The following is a 23333-nucleotide window of genomic DNA, read 5'->3' as shown; positions in this document are numbered from 1 at the left end:
TCAAGCTATTCATCAACAGTTAATATTAACAAAAATAAACTGTAGAAATTGTAGGAATTGAATTTATATAAAAACTTTTTATTATAAAACAATTTATCTATAGGAACTTTTAAAGAATTTTTTTTAGGATTGTTTTCGATTGTCTTTACTGTTTTAACATTTTGAATATAATGATATAACGCATGGACTTCCATATATGTATGTAAATATCATATATACATAATTTTGATATTACATATAATATTTTGCATTCGGTATTTAATACCAGATGAGTTGCTAGACAATAATGAAGGGAATTTAAAGATAATCGCTGTTCACAGTACTTGTCAAAACTGACACTTTTTCCAAATTTCAACGAGGATTATCGTGACACGTCATTAAATATGGATTAAACAATGAAATCTCGTTCAAGAGCAGAATATTTTCGTTGTGGTTTATCTCATTTATAACTAATTATTAAAGCGAATAAATACATCGTAAAATGATAAAATGGTAAACAATTTTTAAAGAACTATAAAACATAACATAATATATATTTTTATTATTTCATTTTAATATATATTTATTCTTACATATTATAATATTATTATATTTATTAAATGTAATAAAAATATATACAATCAATTTTTCTTCAAAAAAATTTGCAAACAAAAATGGATAATTATATTATGAATCATTTGTATGTATTATTTATTTATTATATTATATTTTATTTATATGTATACTATTGTGTACTATTGTAATTAAAAAATTCTTCTTTTATCTGTTAACAGGCAACTGATTGGTGGTTAAATGACATGTACCTGTCTGTGCCTCTGGCATTACCAATTAATAGTAATCCTGGCCTTGCAGCCAGGCCCAAAACATTTATTAACCAAAAAGAAGCTGCCATATTCCTTGCCAGATTTCTAACAGAGCTACTTAATTATCAAGAAATATTAGATAGGTAAAAATATATTATCTTTGAATCATCTTTGAAACAAATGGAATACTACAAAATTTTGATATTTCATTTATATACAAAAATTTAATTATAAATAATATCATTAAAATATAAATAGATCAATTATACTACAATCATAAGCGGCTAAATAAATCTCTGATTATTAATTGATATATAAATATTAGAATTCTATATATTATATAGACAATATAAGATATTAAAAACAATTTGCAATTTTTAACATCTATAGATATCTTATCTTCTTGTCAAATAATATTTAATAAATAATATATAATTTATAATAGAACTAGATTATATTTATTTAAAAGTAAGTATATAAATCAAACTGAAAGAATGGAAAGAAATGAAACGAAATCTTTGTTAAAAATCTTCTTGAACTGGGTTGTAACCCTCTTACTTGGAAGAAGCTGACTAAGCTAATCGTAGTCGACACGAAGGCTTACCAGTCAGAACCGAGATAGAAGAAAGGCGAACGCATATGGAAGGCGCGTGAGCTCTTGAAGGAAGGAGCTCCGTCATTCGAGACGGTGATTCGAGCGGAGTGGAGGACAAAAAGAAGCCGCACTGAAATCAATTTAACGAGGGAGCACGTCTGCAAGGAAATCCGGCTTGTAGGATCCATAGAACACGGCCGTAAAGAGACTCATCGCGAGTAAAACGCAAAGGATGCTCCTGCAGAAAGGTTCAAACCCCTCGGTATCCTGTATCCGCTCGTCAAGGAACTACTTCGAATGTCTCTTATTTTTTTTTTCCGGAATTAACGAAAATTTCTCTTGTTAAATATTGTAGACTTTAACTTGTAGTATTTGAAATGATATGAATGAATGGATGTCTAGGAAAAGGATATTATATTTTCTATTAATAGCTATTAAAAAATTCTTTTCAATCATACTTACACGTCAAAAGCAAAAAGAAAAAATTAAATAATGTAATTGATATTTACTAATATACCATATTCATCATATTTTTCTAACATACTGCTAAAGATTTACTATTTCTTATTTTATTCAAAATTTTTTGTAAATAGCAAATCTCTTTAAAATCTCTTTAAAATTATAGAACATAAATATTAATTACTTTCTAATTAATATTAAAAAGCAAAAAATATATATATTAAAAAATTACAAATTTTTCTATTGAAATTTGAATTTTAAAACGAAATCATTTAAGATAATTTAATAATATTTTTTCATTGTAGATCCGAATTGGATGTTGATGAAGTGAAATCGAAAGATGGAAAGAGCATGCAACCTTTATGTATGGCTCAGCATTATCAAATGTATCGAATATACAGACGACCAGGTACAAACAGTGATGAACAAATTATTCTTGATAGAACTACATCTGGGAATCACATCATTGTAGCTCATCACAATCTGGTATGCTTTTTTAATATTCTACACGCTATAGCTGAATATGAAATTATAATGAAATATGTATACATTTTTCTAAAAATTTATTTTATTTCCATTATTTATGATTTTTTATTGACATTAGAATATTCAATTTTTCTCTAATTTTCCAAAAGTATTTCTTTATTAAGTATTCTTTGTAAAATTTATCAATATATTATTTATTTACAATTGCAAATAAAATTATTAAAAGACTTTGCATAAAAAACTTTTTAAATGATATCTAATATCATTTTAAAATTTTTATTTATTATACACATGTATGTATATTACATTATAAATTTTTATAAATAATCTTTCGATGTTTAGAAATTCTTTGTTCTTTCATTTTCCATCATTTCATTTCATTTTATATTTATTTTACAGAAACACCACTTGAAATCAACTGTTCTATTTGTTCTACATCTACGTTTTACTTATTTTAAATTATACAACATTAAGTAAGTTGCACGAACATTTCATTTCATTTTTTTAATATTATTTTTAATAATTCATAATCTCTAGATCAAAATGTTTTTCATTAATACAAAATTATTTTTCATTTAAAAAATAATAGAAAGTTTAAAAAAATTTGAAAATTTTTAAAAATTATAAGAAGAAAATTATAAAGATTAAATATAAAAAAATTTATAAAATTAAAAAGATTTATTTCTTTCAAATGAATATATTTATAAGATAATTACAGATATACAATGAAAAGTAAAAAAAGAAATAAAGAAAAAGAAACTTATGTTAAGTTTATTAAGTAATAATGACAATTGTCACGATTACAAGAATCTATCCTGAAATATTCCTATCGAACGAAGTATCGTGTCAATTCCGATAAAATATTCGTAATAAAATATTTGTTTTCAATCATCAATTATTCATCTTTAAGTTTTTTATTCGACGAATAGTTAATGATACATAAATTTTTAATCACTTTATCAACTAATATAAATCGAAATTATGTTTTAGTTTTATAGCGTTCCTGTTAGAGCTCCTGATCGAGGCCGTATAACTGAAACCGAATTGGCTCAACAAATTTTAAAAATTATGGAAACTAAAGCTGATCCTCGAACTCCACCAGTTGGTATCCTTACAACGATGAAAAGACCAGCTTGGGCAAAAGCAAGGGAAGAATTACTTAAACGTACGTATTATTTTAACTATAATTCTAATATTAATATATTAAATATAATTAATTTAACAATATTACCATAATAATTACGATATCACAAATAAATTTCATGAATCATAATTCATACAAAATTTTTTATTCTTTTAAATAAAAATCTTATAAAACAAATTCGTAAATTTTATTAAATTTTTTATTTATAAACTATTTTAAATATTTTATTATTTAAATAATTTCAATTATTATTGTAATTGAAATAAATTAATCATTAATTTATTTTATTTCCTCTCATTATTAAAAGATAAAAAAAAAGAAAAGAAAAAACATTCATGTTCATTTACTCTTAATATTATGAATTATTTAAATGAATACACAAGTGAAAATATGTGTTCTCATATCATTTACAAGCAGTTAAAGTAATCTCATTGCAAGTTTTCCAGCAACCCTTGCCACCATATACCCTTCCAGGCCATAATTAACGGCTGTTCTGCTCTCGCCAATATTCGCAATATTCCCATTAGCCCTCTAACCCGATCTTACCCAACGACAATCTACGACTTACAAATCGAATCAACGTAAAACGAGTTAACGATGACCCGATAAAACATCGAGTTTCTTTCTTCTTTTCGAACAAAAATCAAATCCATCGAATTTTTTATTAATCATTATCATTTATAATTAACAAAGAATTAACAAAGAATAATCAGCAAAAAAAAATTAATTATTAATATAATTAATAATTAAAAATATAAAAGATTATTTATTAAAATATTTATTAAATAAATTATTGAATATTCAGAAAATATATATTCTTAATTTATTTGAAAGTTATATTTAAAAATTATAATTTTTAAATATTCTATAAAAAATATTTTAATTTGTAATATAAGATATACTAGAAAGAGATTTGTAGTATAATTTGTAACATAAAATACTAAAAAGTTTTTAGAACGATGTTAGGATAGGATATTATCAAATGGAGAGAAAATATGCATTAATTAGCATTAATTTAATAACAAAATTACCAATGACTAAACATTACCATGAAGACATGATTGAACCAGTAAATAGTTTCAATGTTTAAATTAATGGAAATAATATAATAATATATAACAATATATGAAAATAATATTGTAGTAATAAATAATTAACAAGAAAAACAGAATAGAGAGAAACAAAAAAGTAAGAGTATCAGAATTTTTTTGTAGACGAACAAAATCGACATAATTTGGAATTGTTGGAAAGATGTCTATGCGTGGTATGTATCGATGATGATATATTACCAGCGACATTCAACAATCCTCTAAAGAAGGAAGATCGATGGATCGATGATCGAGATTACGCGAATGTACTTCATCACGTTCTTCATGGCGGAGGTTCCAGACATTTGGGTGCGAACCGATGGTTCGATAAAACATTCCACGCTATTCTCGGCAAGGTATACATACATATATCTATATAAAGTACATATAACTATACATATAACTATACCCACAACGATTAAGACGGAAATTCAAATTCAATATTGAAACAAAAACTTTTCCTCGATAAAATGTTATTTCTGCTCGAGTGAGTTATTCCTATTCCAGCGATTTTTTTTATCCAAGTTGCTAGGTCGACTTGTCATTTCGTAGGTGAATAAAAAACTTTGAACACATACTTGTACGGATATAGTTATTACTTCCATTATAATGGATAAAAAACGCTTCTTGTAATTCATCATTTTTTTCCCCCTTTTACATCAAATCTTTTTCTATTTCTTTCTTTTTATATCAAATCAGAAATTGAAATAATACAAAATATCACGAATAAAATATTATCATTTTATTTTTAAATAATTGATAATATATTAATATCTTAATTAATATAATAATGTTTTAAGATTTTTTTATCAAATTCAATTATATTATTCAATTATGTTTTTTGACAAATATTCAATCAATGTCAAGGACGGAATGTGGGGCATGAACTACGAACATTCGGCTGGCGAAGGTCCAGCGATTTTCATTACATTCGAAGAATTAACAGAAAAAGTTGATGCTATGTCGCCACCCGAGGAAAACACTGTTCCATCGCATTTGCCTGCACCTGAAAAGCTTGAGTGGCATCTATCTGAACAAAGTTTCAACGATATCAGAGATGCAATGATATCTTTTGATGCGTAAGTCACAATATATTTACATATACATTAGATAACTAAGGAAGTTTGGAAAAAAAAGAGACAAGAAATGTAGAAAATAGATTTTTATTCCTCAAGATAATTATTTTTATAGCTTGACAGAGAAAAAAAATTATAAATATTTATTTTATAAAATATAATAATATATTTGTCCACATATATTTTATATTAAAATATACTTAAAATTTAAATTAAATTAATCTTTCTCAAATTATATTTCATATATTTACATTAACAATATAGATTAGTGGAAGATTTGGATCTTTGCATATTGTGGTTCCAAGAATATTCGAAGGAATTTATTAAATCACACAAAATTAGTCCAGATGTTTACATACAATTAGCACTACAATTTACACATTTTAGGTGAGTGCTTCTTAAATGAATATTATTATATGCATTTATTAAAAATATAAAAAAAAAAGATACAAATTTTATATATTTTATTATTATAAAAAATCTGCAAAATCTTATTACTTTTTAATTTAAATCTTCTGTGAAGTTAAATATTTAAATATCTTCTATTTAATGTTAAATATTTCTTGTTTCATGTAGATTGCATGGAAATTTAGTAGCAACTTATGAAAGCGCGGGTATTCGAAGATTTGCACTAGGAAGAGTTGATTGTATTAGAGCGGCTAGTCCCGAAGCTCTAAACTGGGCGAAAGCAATGTGCCAAGGAGATCCTGATAGTCAAACCGCCACTCAACAGAACATCCAAGACGAAGGCACCAAAAGAGTTCAGTTCACCATTTACAGTGTAACTGAAACTTGGCTGTATTTTGTAGTTTGTCTTTTATAACAAGGTGGAATAACATTTGGAAGGCGAGATAATTTCGAAAAATCTTATTATTCATCTTATTAATTCTCGTAAACAATTCCATATTGCATAATCTTTTTTTTTATATCCGTAGAATTTTGATTAAAAAATTTGAAACTGAATCTGAGATCATATATTATTTTATATACAAGATGATTTTTTTCATTATCTAGAAAATAATTCTAGAAATGAAGTGAAAACTAGATATGATACATATTCATAAATTTAATTTGAAAGAAATTTTGTATTTATAGAGGGAATGAGAGAATAAATAGAATTATATTTTTATTTCTTTCAGATTCAATTCCATTTAATAAAATATATATATAATATAGGAAATTACAAAATGAACAAACAAAATAGTGATATAAAATTGTTATAATTGTACTTATAGCTTATCTCGCTAATAATAAATAAATATATTTTTCTTTTATATATTACACATTATTAATTCGAAAAAATAAGAAAGTATGAAATATAAAATATAAATAATATAAATAAGTATAAAATATAAATATAAATAATATAGAAGTAATAAGAGAAATCTACTATCAAAAGAACGAAATTATAAAGAAAAAAAAGATACTATAAAAAAAAAGGGAATCAATTAGATCAGCCAATGTTCTTTTTCCCATTCAAGTATTTGCACGATCTCTCGAGTGGCCTTGGCGAATTTCATAGGGGTTTATCGTTTGCTTTCTTTCCACGATTCACCCTCGTTTGGAAAATAGCACAGCTAGTTGATTGTTGTTTCTCGTTTATCACGATGTTATTTCAGCCATCTCGTTTTCCAGAATTACACGAGAAAATGCACGATAATGAAATTCATTCCCTCCATTTGTATAGTTTTCTACTCTAATACGGTGATACAACCTATGTTTCCATGGTTACGCTCGTTCTATAAAACTGTATACAGAATATCTCGTAATTCATAACAATAAATAATCTCATGATTCAAACAATAAAAAATTGGCTGATTTATTATCAAGAAACATATATGCATATATATGTACTTATATATATATTGTATATACTTATATATATTCCTATTATAAATAAATTAAAAAGCAATGCTTTCTCTTTTTATTATTATATCTTTTAACAAAATGACACAAAAAAAATTTATTTTGAAAATACAAAAAATACGATTAAAACGTTATAGAATTCGATTTTTATATTTAAAATTTTAATTGTTAAATACGAGATACATGTATGCAAAGAATTGTACTTTATCAGCATGAAATTAAGAATAAGTATTTCTATTTAAATGGTATTTTTAATTTGAAATTTTTCTCTCGCTTGTAACATAATTATTGTAATTATCTATTTTAAAAACACTGCTTTATAAATTATAATATTCTCCAACACATTTTATGTTTCTTTTTCGCAATATAAATATATTACTACTATTTAAATGTTTCAAATAATTTTTTAAATAATATATAAATCAACAATAATTTGTAATAGTTTATATTATTTTATATTATTTATATTATTCTCTACAATCTATATTATATTAATTATATACTACATATATTAATTATATATACAAATTTTACTATTTTATTATTATTTTTCAGTTAAAACAATAAAGATATATATATATCTAATTAATTTAGCATGAATGAAAATAAATAATAAATATACACTGTCCAAATTAGAAACAGTAAGAAATTTTAAATAAAAATTTTAATGAAACAAAATTTTTTTTTAATTTCTAAAAAGTTTTTGTTTATTGGTTTTTCTTTAATCTAAAGTACTCAATGTCAATAAAAATTTATTATAAATAACTTTTTATTTTTACTTTTATATATACAATATATACAAAATGTGACTGTTTCCAAACTTTTGAACAGTATATATTATATATATTACATTTATTTGCAAATGAAACGGTCCATTTATATTTTCAGCAAGAAAGAATCAAGGAGTTATTCGACTTAGCAGTACAAAGACAAACTAAGGAAATGAATGATAACATAAATGGTTATGGAATTGATAACCATCTAATGGGACTTCGTTATGCCGCGCAGGAAGTTGGAGAACCGATTCCGGATATCTTCACGGATCAAGCTTATAAGATAGTCAATCATTTTGCTCTCTCGACATCACAGGTAAGTATCTAATTAATCATCAATAATTAATCGATGCTCAAGATTTTGTGTATACTTCATTAACTCTTTTAACTCATTTTAAAAAGATTATTATTACGTACATGATGATTATAAATATATAGACGATTTTTAATACATTGTCATCATTATTATTATCATAATTATTTATCAAGATAATTTCATAAATAGTATTGATTCTTATTAAATAGAATAAAATTACAAGATTTTATAATAAAATAAATTTCGATATTATTAATTATTAATTAATTTCAATAAATATTCATATTTGAAAATTATTTAATTTTTAATTTTGTTTCATAACGATACATTTTATTCTTCCTGATTCGTAAAAATTTGTCTTCTATTTAATTCGTATAATCGATATTCTAATATATCTATATTATATTTTAAATATAATTGACAAAAATCATTGAATTCTCAGGTAACTTCGAAAAATGATGCTATCATTGGATACGGACCAGTTGTTCCAGATGGTTATGGTTGCGCTTATAATCTCAGAAGCAATGGTTTCATATTTTCGGTATCCGCTTTTCATAGTGATGGTAAAACAAACGCAACACGGTTCGCTCAAACGCTCGAACAAAGCTTGCGAGATATGGCAGATATGTTGAACAAGGCAAATCAAAGATAAACGGACAATTAAAGAATAAATTAACTTTGAAAGGAAAATATTCATACTGTCTAATTATAAAAGAAGGCAATAATTGCAAAAAAACGAGTTTCTTTTTATTTTTAGATAATTGTTAATATTTTACGTCTTGCTTTGCTTTATATTTATTGTTTTTAGAATAATACAAATAAGATAATTACATAGAAAGTATATTACATAAAATATTAATTAATCAATTTGTGTCGATTTGCCACGAATGAATTCTTCACATATAGATATACTAGTTTTTTCGATAATTAAGCAGTAAATGTTATTAGTTAGGAATAAAAAATGTTCCAAATTGAAAATCATATCGAAACGAGGCATTTGAGCTTGTTATGAAAGTATTTATCGTAGAATTGATAGTAGGTGTTCAAGAAATATATTTACATTAGATTTACTTAAAATTTACTATATACTTACGTAAGTATTTGAACTCGCACAATTTATTAGATATTATCTCTAAATAAAAAAAAAAATAAATATACAAAGAAGTATACATATCTAAATATCTTAACGAAAAGTTATCATTTTTAGATTCATTTTAAACAATCTATTTTCAACGAATACATTTTATTATTAGATTTATATATTACAAATTTATATATTACATATGAATTATAAAAAATATTGTTTTTGTTAAAAATAAAAAAAATAACTTTTTATTTAGCTTAATATTAATATTTCAGGAATAAACTTAATATTTCAGGATAGATATTATTTTCTTTATTTTTGTAACAATATTTTATGTCTTGCTTTGCTTTGTTTTTTTTTTTTTTACTCTATTCATATTAAATCTATATATCTGCGAATAAAAATTGCAAATAAATTGTGCCATTTAAAAAAGAAAATTTTTCACAAAATAAAATATTTTCACAAAATAACTATTGGAAAATATTGTATTTTTTGTATTCAATTTTTCATTAAAAAGAATTACTTATATGTACTATATATATATATATACATATATATATATATATAAAACAATTTTAATAATAATAATAAAATATTAAATTCTAAATTTTTAATAACTTAATAAAATTTGTTTTATTCTTTTTTTAAATATTAATAATAATAAAATATTATAATTGAAAAGATTGATTTTCAAATATAAAGAATATTTTCGCTTAAGTTTATACATTAAAAATAATATTTTCTCTAAAAAAATTTTATTTTTGCATTACATACATATTTCATTTATTTGAATATAAGAGAACAAAGAATTTTTCATAAAATGGCATAATTTATTTTAATAAATTATAAATTAATTAATAAAATTTTCTAGTACATGCAATATAATGAAGATATCACATTTATAAATCACTTTACTAGTTAATTAATACATAGTTATCTGCGTAACATTTAATTATTAATAAAGTTGAACAATTCTTTGCAAATCATGCAAATCATTAGAATCTCGTTCTCCGTTATTAAAAAAAAACACATGTACAAATATTTATCTAATAATTGGCGACCTAGCCTGAACAAATTGTAACGAAAATGTTTAAACGGTAGTCGCTGCGTGTAGTAGGCAATATACAACTATGTACTTAGATCAATCAGTTATTGTAAAACTCTAGTCCTCTGTGTATGTTACGAAAATCCTCGAACGTTTATACAGTAATGTCCGAGCGCTGGAAGTTTCTTTCCTCTAAAATCTAACAATTTTGTTAATTTCATATCGCTTTTGATTTTAATTATAAATTAATGATAACACAATATACGTTATTGAAATCATTATATAATATAATAGTTTTTATGATAAAAGACGATATTTAATTTCTAAATCATATAAATGTACTTTTTTTCGCAGAAAAAAACGAAATGTAATAATTTAACTCGTCTTGTTAAGAAAAATCAATTATGCTACTTTTAATAACGCACCTTGAATAATAGTTAACTTCTAATCATTAGTTGTAACCTACATTGTTGAACTATCGGTGCTTTAACAGGTTTAACCATGTGACTTTAAGTGATTTATAATGATATATAACCTTAAGTGTAATTGAACGATTAGTTAGTGATATTTAAAAACTATTTCTAAGAATTACAAAAATGTTAATAAGATATTTACTTACAATATATAGCTTTATTAAAAAAGATATATTAATATGTTTAAAAATATTGAAATTTTCTTTTATTGTTGGCTCTCTATGGATTTTATTGTTGTTTTATCGTTTCATTATGATGTGTATCATGATGTATATATCTTATTGACTCCTTATACATGTAATTGAAATGAAAGGACATGTATTTGAAATATAATATTCTGTCTCACAAGAAAAGTTTACTTAGTAAAGTTTCTTCAATACACTTTCAATACTTTCAATACAAAATACAACAATTTTTTTAATTTAATCTTTTGAATTAGAAAATTATTTGTTTTCATAAATATTTCTTAAATATTTTATTTAAAATTTAGTGTTACAAATATATTCAAAAAATAACATTTCAATCATTTTTATATTATAAATATTTTCGTCGAAAAATGAATATGCAAATTTCTTATGCTTACCTATAATGTTACTGATAGTTCCAATTTTTATATATTTAGTGTTCAGCAATATGTAGTTATTAAAATATATTATCAATGAATCTATGTTAGGAATAAGTATCTTACAACTATAAAAAATCATAATAATATTATCTAGCAATGAAATACTTAAAAATTTTAATTTCAATGAAACAAAAAATATATCTTTTTTTATATAATTTGTATAATTTATTTATTTTTATTATTAGAGTATGGGAATTTCATAAATCATAAAACAATCTTTTTTTTCTTAACAAAAGTTCGTTAAATATAAAGTACAAAATTTTAAATATGTTTAAGTATATTTAATAAATATGTTTAAGCAGATTTATTGAAATAATATAATATATTAAAAAATTTATATTCAATATATCAGGTGAAAACTATAAAATTATTCTCAATTATAAAAACAAAAAATATCGATCATAAAAATTTTAAAAATTCATAATTTACTATTAAACTTATTTTGTGATGTGATATCTTTATGATAAAAATATAATAAAGAGACAGAATATACAAATAGAAGTTGAAAAATTAAATAATTCGATAAGATAGAGAAAAGATTTCTAGCGCACGGATTTCGTCTGTCGCAACGCATTCTAAACGTGGCCAATCATTCGTGTGTTGGCGCCCGCACAGTAAACTCTTGTCCAATTCTTAGGTAGGTCAACGGTTTGCTCTTCTTTAATAGGCAAGCAAACGTTGACAATAGCTCTATCTCTCTATCACATTAAAGTTCTACGTCTAATTAACTACTACTATACTAATGCTACTTTTCTTATATACCATGTTCTGTCAAATACGATTTTTTTCCCGAAATATGGAAATATTATTAGTCGGCGCTACTCTCAGTGACATCGTTACACTTATCCTATTTATATCGAACTATCATAATTTATTATAGATAGAAAAATTATAAATACATATTTATATACATAATGTAACACACGTTACATCTTGTGGCATATTTGTTAATATTATTCATATTTTACGAAGCTGTTCGTTAGCTTTGTTATGAATTACATACTATTTCCACTATGCAAATACACGTGTTTTAGGGTTGTCATTGAGGTTTAGCAAAGTTTTCACATGCTAAAGCATAAATATTTTATTGAAAACAGAGTTTTATTCATATATATCGTCGTTAAGTCATGATTGTTTGAAAATAATACGAAATCGTATTATATTAAATCAGGACTTTTATATTCAAAATCTAAGCAATTTTGCTTTGATTTAACGTAGAATAAATCTTCAAATAATACGAGGAATTGTCCTGGTTCCTTTATATATGTACTGTTATTAAATAAAATTATATATAATTATGATTAATGTATTTACATACATATCAAGACATATTTAAAATACGTAAAAAATTATATCTGTTTTCGCGCATATGTGTATAATATATGAAAGTGTTCTGTATTATTTAATTTCTTAAGATGCAAATTACTATTATATTTAAGATAGAATTGAAAGAATATTATCATTGAAAGTATTTATGCATATCGCAGAGATATTGCAATATCTTCACGGCCAAGAATATCGCGCATATCAAGCGAAAGCCATCATAGCGATGACTTTATAGAACATATCTTAAACTCAGAAGTATTTATAAGAGAGAGAGAGAGAGAGAGAGAGAGAGAGAGAGAGAGAGAGAAAGAGAGAGAGAGAATGCGTCAATTGAACTAAAATAATATAATAAAGTTCAGTTAGAATTATTTCTAAATAAAATGCATTCCTTACGAAGACTGCTATTGTTAATGTGAAATTATATGTAATAAAATAGATGAAATTTACGATAATAGATAACAAAGTCAGAACAAAAAAAATCTTCATAAAATAGTCGTCTTCGTATGCAATATAATATCTAATAATATTAAATACATTTCACTTTCTGTTCATATGGAAAGTATACACAGCATACCTCTGTAATTATTTAATTTGCGGCAAGTATGTTGTATTATGTGTAAGTTTTCTCGTGCAAAAATAAACACTATTGTAACATTATCTTTTATTTTTATTTTCTCTTTTTAATAATACAATTCAATTAAAATATAATGTTCAATTAAAAAGAAATAATTTGATTTCTTATAATAATTTAATATACAATTATTAATATACATATTATTTGTACATATTATTTAAGTACCTTTTTAAAAGGTAGGAAAAAATATATACTAATTGCCACATAATATTTTATTATTATATTATTAAAAATATAAATTATATTTTAAAAATATTTTTTCTTAAGCTATATTTATTTAAATGCACAATGATTTTAGTTCAATATTCATAAGTTCTTAATTTTTTTACTTTTTTATATGTATTTAATACATATTTTTTCAAAAATTGAAAAATAATATAAAAATAAATAATACTAAAGAAGAAAGAATACTAATGAAGAAAAACAAATATAATTAAAAAAATTAATATTGAAAATTGATATTTGACCTGATACAGGTAATAAATGTTATTAAATTTTTAATATTCTTAAATTGAAAGGATTTTTAATGTAACAATTCTATTATGTTTGGTATCGCGGAAACAATAAATCAGCATTAAAATCTTCTGTTTGTGTGAATGGAAGTGTAAGTAAAACATTTGCTGTCAATCTTTTTTTTGGATCATGTTGTAAACATTTATTAATGAAGTCAATGCCTTCATTTGAAAGATTCTTTGGCAATGCTGGTGTTTCACCCATTCCCACCTAAAGAAGCATTATAAAATATATATCTATATAAAATATATATATATATAAATAAAAAAATTATAACATAAATTTGTATACCTTAAACATGATTTGATAATTAGAATCATAATCTGACCAAGGTCTTCGACCATTCGCCATTTCTATAACACAACAACCAATTGACCAAATATCAGCAGCTCTACCATGACCACTACTTTCTGATTTCATAAATACTTCTGGTGCCATATAAGCTATATACAAATGTTAAATATTAAAATATCTTCAAAAATATAATATCAAAATTAAAATATAGGCCACGAATTTTCATTATTTCTCTTTAATAGTTTTTTTATTTTATTTTAATTACCATTTTAACATTAATATTACTTATTATATTATCAAAGTAAGTAAATTAAAACTCATGCCCTTTATTTTTATTTTTAAGTAAAAATTAAAATTAACCTTGAGTACCAACAAAACCTTGTAATTCACCTGGCATAGTAGTATGTGCCTTAATTTGCACAGCACTCCCAAAATCACCAAGTTTCAAACAATTACCTTCATCCGTTAAAAAAATATTTGCAGCTATATGTAAAACATAAATATTGTATAATCAAAACATGTATTGTACATAATAAAAATATTCTTTTCTTATAAAATTATAAGACATACGTTTAATATCACGATGTACTATTCCATGAGAATGAAGTATTTCTACAGCTGAAATGAGTTGATATGTATATTTTCTAACCAATGATTCTGATAAACCATTTTCACTACCCGCTATTAAACTTTCTAAAGTTCCTTCAGCACAAAATTCCATAAAAATTAACATTTCTTCCTGTAATATATTTATTATCCAATATTTTTTATATATATATATTGAAAATAAGAATTGCATATATATTATATACATATTAACTTACACGGTGAATTTCTAATCCATAATATCGGACTAAATGTTTGTATTGAATTCCTTCAAATATTTGTAATTCCTCTGCAACACGTCTAATTGCTCTATGATCTCCAGGTTGTAATTGAACTTCTTTCATAGCTAATAATTCACCAGTTTGATTATTGACTATAGTATATACTTTACCAAATCTTCCTTGTCCTATAATTAATAGTTTTATAGTTTAATTTATAATATTGAACTAAAATGAAGATTTTAATATATTTTAATACACATTTAAACTTACCAATTTTAATACCTCTTTGCCAAGTAAAAGTTACTCTTCTTGCTTTAATATAAACTCTATCAACAGCTTTTCTATCTATAACTTGTCCAATAAGTTCGCTGTTTTTTAATTTCTCATCAATATTAAATTCTACTTTTTGTATACCTTGATTGATTCTTTCCTGTCTGGATAGAATTTGATCTAAATTATTTGTATTTATATTTCCATCTACAATATTTGATGAAGAAACTTTTTTGGAATAAGATGGAATATCTGGAGATTTAAGAATATCTTTAGGCTTCTGGGAAAAACTTGCAGTTCTAGTATGACAAGGTGAAGATGCTCTTGAATGAGATAATTTTTTTAAATCTAAAATATAATTAATCAAACATTTGATTTAATAATAATTAATAATTAATAAACATTTAATAAGATAATATACATTAAAAAAAAAAACTTTACTTTCTGTTTCTATATTTGTTGCAGTATTTGTACTTCCAACAACATGTGAAATACAACGATCCATACAAGTTTTTAATTCTTCAAATTCCTCATCAGTTAAATGTTTCGTATATTGTGGTTCACATACTGTAATTAAGAATTCTAAACCTTGATTTGCCCATCTAGGTCTTAAACCTCTTCCACGTTCACATCGTCTTTTAACAAATTCCATCCATAAAAAAGCAAAAGAAACTAAACTTCTTGCTAAAGTAGCTTTTTCTTCGAATGCAAATAATTTGCATATTTCTTTATGATAATCAAAGCCCATTCGATAAGCTTGATGAAGTATTTCTCTTATTCTCGATCGCATAGCAGATCGATCATATTCATAATTTGGTTCTTTTATATTTTTAAGATTATGTTGAAAATATTCAATTACAGTCGTAATATCGTCTTTAAGACCCATAACTGAATCCTATAAATATATAATAAAAAATATATTTTCAAATATATAAAATTCTAACTTAATTTTTAATAATATTTACCTTTACAGACATTAATGATTTTTCTAACTTCTCATTAAATGTAGACCACTTTTCAATATCACGCTTTATACATTTAGCAAGAACAATACACTTAACTATTTTTTCTCGAGCCTCTACAAACATTCCCTGCCATTCACGTTCTACGAATATTCGCTGAAATCTAAATTACATCAAAATAAAATAAGAACATTTTAAAAACAATTAAAAGTGTTCAAATAAGCCAATATAATTTTACCTGTTTGACCAATCATCATCATTCCAATCCTCAGTAGTTTCCTGAATTTCTCGTGGTCTCTCATTAAGGTATTCTTTAACTTGCTCAATCATAGTTTTCACAATTTCACTATAAAATAAGAAATAAGAAATATGGAAAAATATGCATTATAATAATATTATAACATAACTTACCAAAATTTAATTCCTGCAATTTCACATCCATTTATTATATTTCCTGCTATTGATTTTACAAATATCCATTCATCCATAATTAAATTTTTATAGAAACTATCATGTTGTACAATATCAACCCATTGTTGTAAATAATCAAGATATACTTCAAAAACAGCTTTCAAACTTTCATCAAAATCTTTTACATTTTCTTGAAATAAATTTTCGCAACTATTATCACTAACTGCTGCACATGAATGAGCAGCAAATCTATCACGATGAATACATGCAATTCTAAGACCTTCTCTAAGTTCACGCATAAGTTGTCGAATTGATAAAGGACTGGGTTGTTCTGGTTTTTGTTCTAATCTCATCCTCAAAAATTCATGAACGACATCTAATGGAACTCGAGATAAGAATACAAAAGCAGCTCTAAAAAAATTTATTACTTAATTAAAAATATAAAATATAAAATATAAAAATAAAATATATAAATAATATACAGAAATTTATTTTCATACCTATATGATGGAAGATTTAATTCTCTTGCTTCAGGACTCCATGCACCATATCGACGCAATTCTACATCACCTTCATATTCTTCAGTTAAAGTATCATTTACATCATTTTTTTCTAGTGTTAATCTTGCTTTTCTTAAGACATAAGTATGTAATCTTTCAAGAAAATATAGACTTTTTCTTAGACCTCTAGTCTTTAATACATCTTCAATATATTTTCTATTAATTAATAAAAAAAGAAATGAAAAAAGTAATTAAGTTAATAAGAATAATATCTCAATAATATTAACCTGTAAGCTTGCCGATCGAATTCAACTAAATAAAAATCAAGTTTATCGCTTTTATCATTTTCTATACTTGTAAATGAAATTTCAGGTGTAGAAGGCCAAGATTGTGTAAAGGATAAACCAGAAGAATTATTACTATTGTTACTATCTGAAGGACTGGAATTTTCATTTTGTTGATTTGATATTTCAAATCGTACTAAAGTTTGTTTATAATCTGAAGAATCAATTGTATCTGAAGACTGTGAACTAAAATAAAAAATACATTAAATTTCATTTTTTAACAATATCATTTTACTCTATGAGTATAGTTATTTTTGATACCTTATTCCAGAATCTCTATCATCATGTTTTCTTTTAGTATGCGATCTCATAAGTAATTTTCCTAATATTTGTAATTTGAGTTGATGATGTATAGTCATGTTATACCAAAGACACATTGCTTTCACTCTATCAGTGAATTCTGTACTTTTATATAAAGGATAATGTATAGCAAAAGCTTGTGATGAAGGATAAAGTGCTTCTGCTGCCTCTAATCTAGACAATAATATCTCTACTTGTTGTAATGCTTCACCTTGTGCTCGTGCACATGCTCTGCAATACATTGAAAGACAACCTGGACAAATACCTAATTCTATACTTGAATTTGATTTATTGTTATTTTTTACATTTGCAACAGGATCATATCTAAAAATATATGTTTATTTTAATTTTCTTTGATAACTATAATAATATAGTAATACATCAAATTCTTATATAATTTACCTGTACTCCATTATTTCTTTAAGTAAACTTTCTACAGTTTCCCGTTGTTTGCATAAATATTCATCCTGAGCCATTGGACTGCGATCAGCATAATAAGCTTGTAATTCTAGCCATATTAAATCTTTTAATTCATTTTGCCAACGTGTTTCTTCACGACTAATTTGACGAGAACAATTTCGTTCTATACTTCCCTATAAAATGTAAAAAGAAATGTTTAAAAATCTTTAATATGAAAATTAATAAATTAAATATTAAATTATTTGTAACAAAATAATTATTTACCAATTTAATTAAGAAAGAAAATGTATCATGAAATATTTCTCGTTCCTTAAAACTTAGCGTCTTTGGTGTTGATTCCTTATTATCCGAAATTAAAATCTGTTCATTAATTTTAATTTCAACCTTTTTTTCTTCTATATCAATAGGCTTTGATCGCAAACTACGAAATCTGTTTCGAGTTTCAATCTGCAAATATTTTCAATTAATTTTGTTTTGAATAACAATCAAACAAATCTGAAATTCAAATAAATTAACATAATTTCATCATTTTCTATTTATTATATACCTTTATGTGATTAGGAGTTGATACTTGACAAGGATTAAACTTTTCCATATAATTATAAGCTGCCTCTATATCTAATTTTAAATCTCTTTCATTTCCACGCAACATTTTTAAACTTCTTTTATATTTTCTGTTTCCCTCCTTCGTTATATCTCGATTTGCTTCGTTTTCATAATCTTTATCTGCTTTGTCACACATCTCATTAAAAATTATATTGTCCAGAGTATTACGTCTGCGAATCATCATTTTTGATTGTGTATCTTTTTCCCATGATTTTGTTTCTCTTAAAAAGTAATTGAATTTGTAAATATATAAATAAATAAATTTATAAGTATTAAACTAATGGAATATAATGTAATACATATCACGAATGAATATGTCTTACGATTGTAAAAGTTATTTAATGCAATTTTATATTTGTAATTTAAAATAATATATATTAAACAAAATATTTATGAAAAAATTTAAATATTACTTATATTAGAAGAATCTTATTTCCATTTTATTTCATACGTGATTTTTATATATTTGTTTGAAATACATTTAATCATGAATACTTATAACAATATAACAATTTTTATACATATACACAAATTATTATTAGCCAGCATTTTTTTTATAAATAAGTATTAAAAAAATATATTTGAAAGAAAATTTTTTTTATTTTCCACATAATAGCTTCAATTTTTTATATCTCTAGTATTTTTCGAAGATAAAAGATAATTCGATTTTTTTAAATGGAATGCTGCATTTTTATATTATGTGAAACTATATTTCAAAATGAATTTATGTTCATAATTATGATTTTCAAGATCATGCAAATTCATGAAAGAAATACTTTGGATAATGAAATGAATGATTTTAATGAATATTTTAATCGAATGATCTTAATTATTAATATATATGCAAAATATGGATTACATATGTATAATATAATATATGTATAATATGTATATATATAAAATAATTTCTATTGATAAAAAATCTTTTTATGTGAAATCAATATTCAAATTTTCATTATTTTTATAAAATTAAATTTTAAATATGATTTCGCCTGGGAATATTTCTTAGTTAAAAAAAAATATGTATTTAAAATTTTATACTATTTTGCATTATAATATAAGTTACATTTAAAATAAAAATATTGAAATTTAAGAATTTATCATTTCAGAGTAATATTTCATTAATAAAAAAAATTACTTTATATATAATTCATTATAATTCATTATGTTCTATATATTAAGAATGTTTCATAAAAAATAAAATTATTGTTACTTTTGTTAATATAACTTGTTGATTGAAGATATATGAAGATTGTTGAATAATTAATTGTATTATATATTGTATTGTATATTGATTTATTAAAAATTAATTAATTATCGGTATTAATGAGAGTAGTTCGATCATGTAATCGTATAAATCGTATACAATTTCATTTGTTTTAAATGATAATATAATTCAAACCGAGCAATTGAGAATACGTTTTATTTAATGAAATATAAGATAATATTTTATTATTTGTAATTACGAAATTATTTATATTTACGAAATTTTGTATCATAATCTAATAATGTGGAAGGATTTCTCCTTCTATTTCTCAATTAGATTAAAATGGTTAAAAGTATGCTTTATGATATTCTTTTGTTTTGATTATGATTGATTCTCTTTTAAAAAAATGTTTATCAATCAAATTTTTTCATCGAAAATAAAAATATATAATTTATCACTAATTTGATTTAATTATCATATAACTTACCCCCCATTGAGTTTTTGTCTTGAATACCGTTTCTTACGATTTAACCGAGTTCTTGGAGGTGTTTGCCCATAAATATCGCACATTGTTTGAATCGATTCATCGAATTCATTTGTCTGATTTTTTGAACTCTTGCTGGAAACATGATTTGATATAATATAGTCAAAATTTCTGAATACCGAAAATCAAAACTATATCATTGAAGAATACGAATATGTAAAATAAAAAATTCTATAAAAATTGTAATGCAATTATAAAAAGTTCTAATAACTTTAGATACTTAAATATTTATATTAAATATTTAATAAATCAATTATCTTTAACTTTAAAATTCAATTTACTAATTATATATATATTCACAAATATATGTAATATCGAATAATATCCAATATGACGAATGATATCCAGAAATTAATCAATAATAAATTTAGTATACTTTTATTTTAAGTATTTATTTTTTTTTAAAATTATAATTTAATTATGTAACATAAAATAATATAATATGTCTATATGTAATGTAATGTATATTTTAATATGCATTATACGTTATAAAAATATAGTATATTTATATTTTATAAAATATATACATTTACATAGTATTGTTATTTTTAATTCGAATATATTATATTATATATAATTAAATAAATCTTTTAAATACACAAATAAGTTAATCATATTAATCATGATTAACTTTATGTTAAACACTTAATTTTGTTAAATATGTAATTTTATATTTGATATAACAATGTGATTATTAAAATAATAAATATTATAATACCATTTTTGACATTATAATCAAATAAATATCTTGATAAATAAAGTCAATAATTGTTTTTTTATATAATGTCTACAATCATTTTATTCACAGAATATCAATATTTTGCTATGAATAAATAGCCAATGAAATATACCAACGAAATATTGATAAATGTCGTCATTTCAAAATCGACATTCGTTTTTCGTAGATAATATGTATTTTCTACAGCTTATTTTATTATTTACTATATAAATGCACCAGCAATCCAATTTTAGTATTAAAAATCAAATAATGAATACGTCATATAAACAAAGTGTAAACACACTATCACTCGTGATTCTCGCCGGTGCTATTTTTGTATTATTATAAATTGTATGAGCAATAGTGATATTATAATAAATTGTGAAAATGTGAATATTCAAAAAATTTACCTGACATAATCAGTATCATCATCAGAAGATGGATCTGAGAATGGATTTTCTGTAACATGACTTTTTTTATCGTAACGCAACATTTTCCATACATAACAAACGTATCACATTAAAGACAACGTCGTCGTCATTCATTAAAGAACTCGCGCAGATGCAATAAACTTGCGCTGTTGCCATTTACTTGACAAACAGGTGTTTGAAAAATAGAGTAATAATAGCAGCGCGGGTAATTTTGAAATGTCTCGAATATATTAAATTATATTCATATACATATCATAACAAAACATAAATATTATTAATTATGATTATTTTAAATCGCTCTTAATTATTTATATTTAATTTCATAATTATAAAAATACATATCTATTTATATATTATATAATATTATATATTATTATAATAGTTACATGTAAAATACATATAAAATAAATATTATTTTTTTCACATTGAAGGTAAATGTTAATATACATATAAGATAGATAAATATAAAATACATACAAATATTTTATGAAATACATATTATTTAACTTTTTCATTATTTATAATTATTTAAAAAAATTTAAAGAAAAATTATACAATAAAAATAGAAGTTATTAAATTGTAGTAAAATTTTGAGAAAGAAAAATTTTATTCAAATAAAAAAAATATAATTATTTATAAATACTATTATAAAATAGTGTATATACTATTGTGTAATACTATTATATATTATAAAATATATAAGATATCAAATACAAAATATATTAATTATATATTATAAAATATATAAGATATCAAATACAAAATAAATAATTTATACTTTAATATATATAATTTTTATCAATCATATTTTATTTTTATAGTATGAAAAATTTTTAAAATAATATTAATTATAAAATTATATTATATATTTCTCAATATACCCAAAAGAAAAAAAATTACACATTAATTTAATCACGAATCGGAAAAATATTTAGCGAGTTGTGAATAAGTGAAATTGATATTAAAAAAGAATAAATTGGAATCACAATAATATATTTAGTATATATGATATGATTTTTTTATTTAAACAATATCTAACTTTTTCAGCAAAGTACAAGAGATTTTCATATATCTTCGCACCAACAAATACAATGTTTATTAGCCTTTGTGATCTTATCTTGTGTTTTTATATGTATTTCGATTAATCAATAATACTGTTATAAAGATATTTTTCTCAATATAAAAATGGAATA

At 23.0% G+C, this 23333-nt stretch overlaps 2 protein-coding genes across 4 annotated transcripts in view; one reads left to right on the top strand and one right to left on the bottom strand.

Moving 5' to 3' along the window:
- The window catches only part of ChAT (Choline acetyltransferase), a 76451-nt gene extending 67053 nt beyond the window's left edge, over positions 1 to 9398 (top strand). Inside the window, exons 4-12 of one of the 3 annotated variants that reach the window (XM_031916050.2) lie at positions 774 to 946; positions 2163 to 2343; positions 3334 to 3508; positions 4702 to 4931; positions 5443 to 5654; positions 5916 to 6038; positions 6228 to 6411; positions 8406 to 8606; positions 9049 to 9398. In XM_031916050.2, coding sequence (XP_031771910.1) covers positions 798 to 946; positions 2163 to 2343; positions 3334 to 3508; positions 4702 to 4931; positions 5443 to 5654; positions 5916 to 6038; positions 6228 to 6411; positions 8406 to 8606; positions 9049 to 9258 — 1665 coding nt within the window. In that variant the 5' untranslated portion in view covers positions 774 to 797 and the 3' untranslated portion in view covers positions 9259 to 9398. Of the gene's footprint in view, positions 1 to 773; positions 947 to 1513; positions 1647 to 2162; positions 2344 to 3333; positions 3509 to 4701; positions 4932 to 5442; positions 5655 to 5915; positions 6039 to 6227; positions 6433 to 8405; positions 8607 to 9048 lie in introns of those variants that run through there. The other 2 variants (XM_031916049.2, XM_086910157.1) reach the window with 2 other exon arrangements.
- Positions 9399 to 13808: 4410 nt separating this feature from the next.
- On the bottom strand, positions 13809 to 22428 carry Mekk1 (mitogen-activated protein kinase kinase kinase 4). Its single transcript, XM_031915953.2, has 18 exons — positions 22120 to 22428; positions 20935 to 21066; positions 19182 to 19461; positions 18899 to 19081; positions 18617 to 18807; positions 18176 to 18538; positions 17858 to 18100; positions 17571 to 17786; positions 17071 to 17481; positions 16898 to 17005; positions 16663 to 16822; positions 16139 to 16592; positions 15698 to 16045; positions 15425 to 15612; positions 15171 to 15339; positions 14961 to 15083; positions 14598 to 14749; positions 13809 to 14516 (listed from the first exon to the last, which is right to left on the bottom strand). The coding sequence occupies exons 1-18, from the start codon at positions 22200 to 22202 to the stop codon at positions 14334 to 14336; spliced, it is 3987 nt and encodes a 1328-aa protein (XP_031771813.2). The 5' UTR covers positions 22203 to 22428; the 3' UTR covers positions 13809 to 14333.
- Between the last annotated feature and the right edge of the window lie 905 nt (positions 22429 to 23333).

Source organism: Apis florea, unplaced genomic scaffold (assembly GCF_048593485.1).
Source record: "Apis florea isolate Af1SG1 unplaced genomic scaffold, ASM4859348v1 contig_3170_pilon, whole genome shotgun sequence".
In the NCBI taxonomy this organism is placed as follows: domain Eukaryota; kingdom Metazoa; phylum Arthropoda; class Insecta; order Hymenoptera; family Apidae; genus Apis; species Apis florea.
This window is presented reverse-complemented; position numbering and strand designations above follow the sequence as displayed.

Excerpts from the sequence above, each read along its gene's own strand:
- Mekk1 (XM_031915953.2), bottom strand. The coding sequence starts at position 22,202 with ATGTTGCGTTACGATAAAAAAAGTCATGTTACAGAAAATCCATTCTCA. Across the intron at positions 19,462-20,934 it reads AGACAAAAACTCAATGGGGG|AGAAACAAAATCATGGGAAA; the intron begins GTAAGTTATATG and ends TTACTTTTTAAG. Across the intron at positions 15,084-15,170 it reads AGTACATCGTGATATTAAAC|CTGCAAATATTTTTTTAACG; the intron begins GTATGTCTTATA and ends TTTTACATATAG.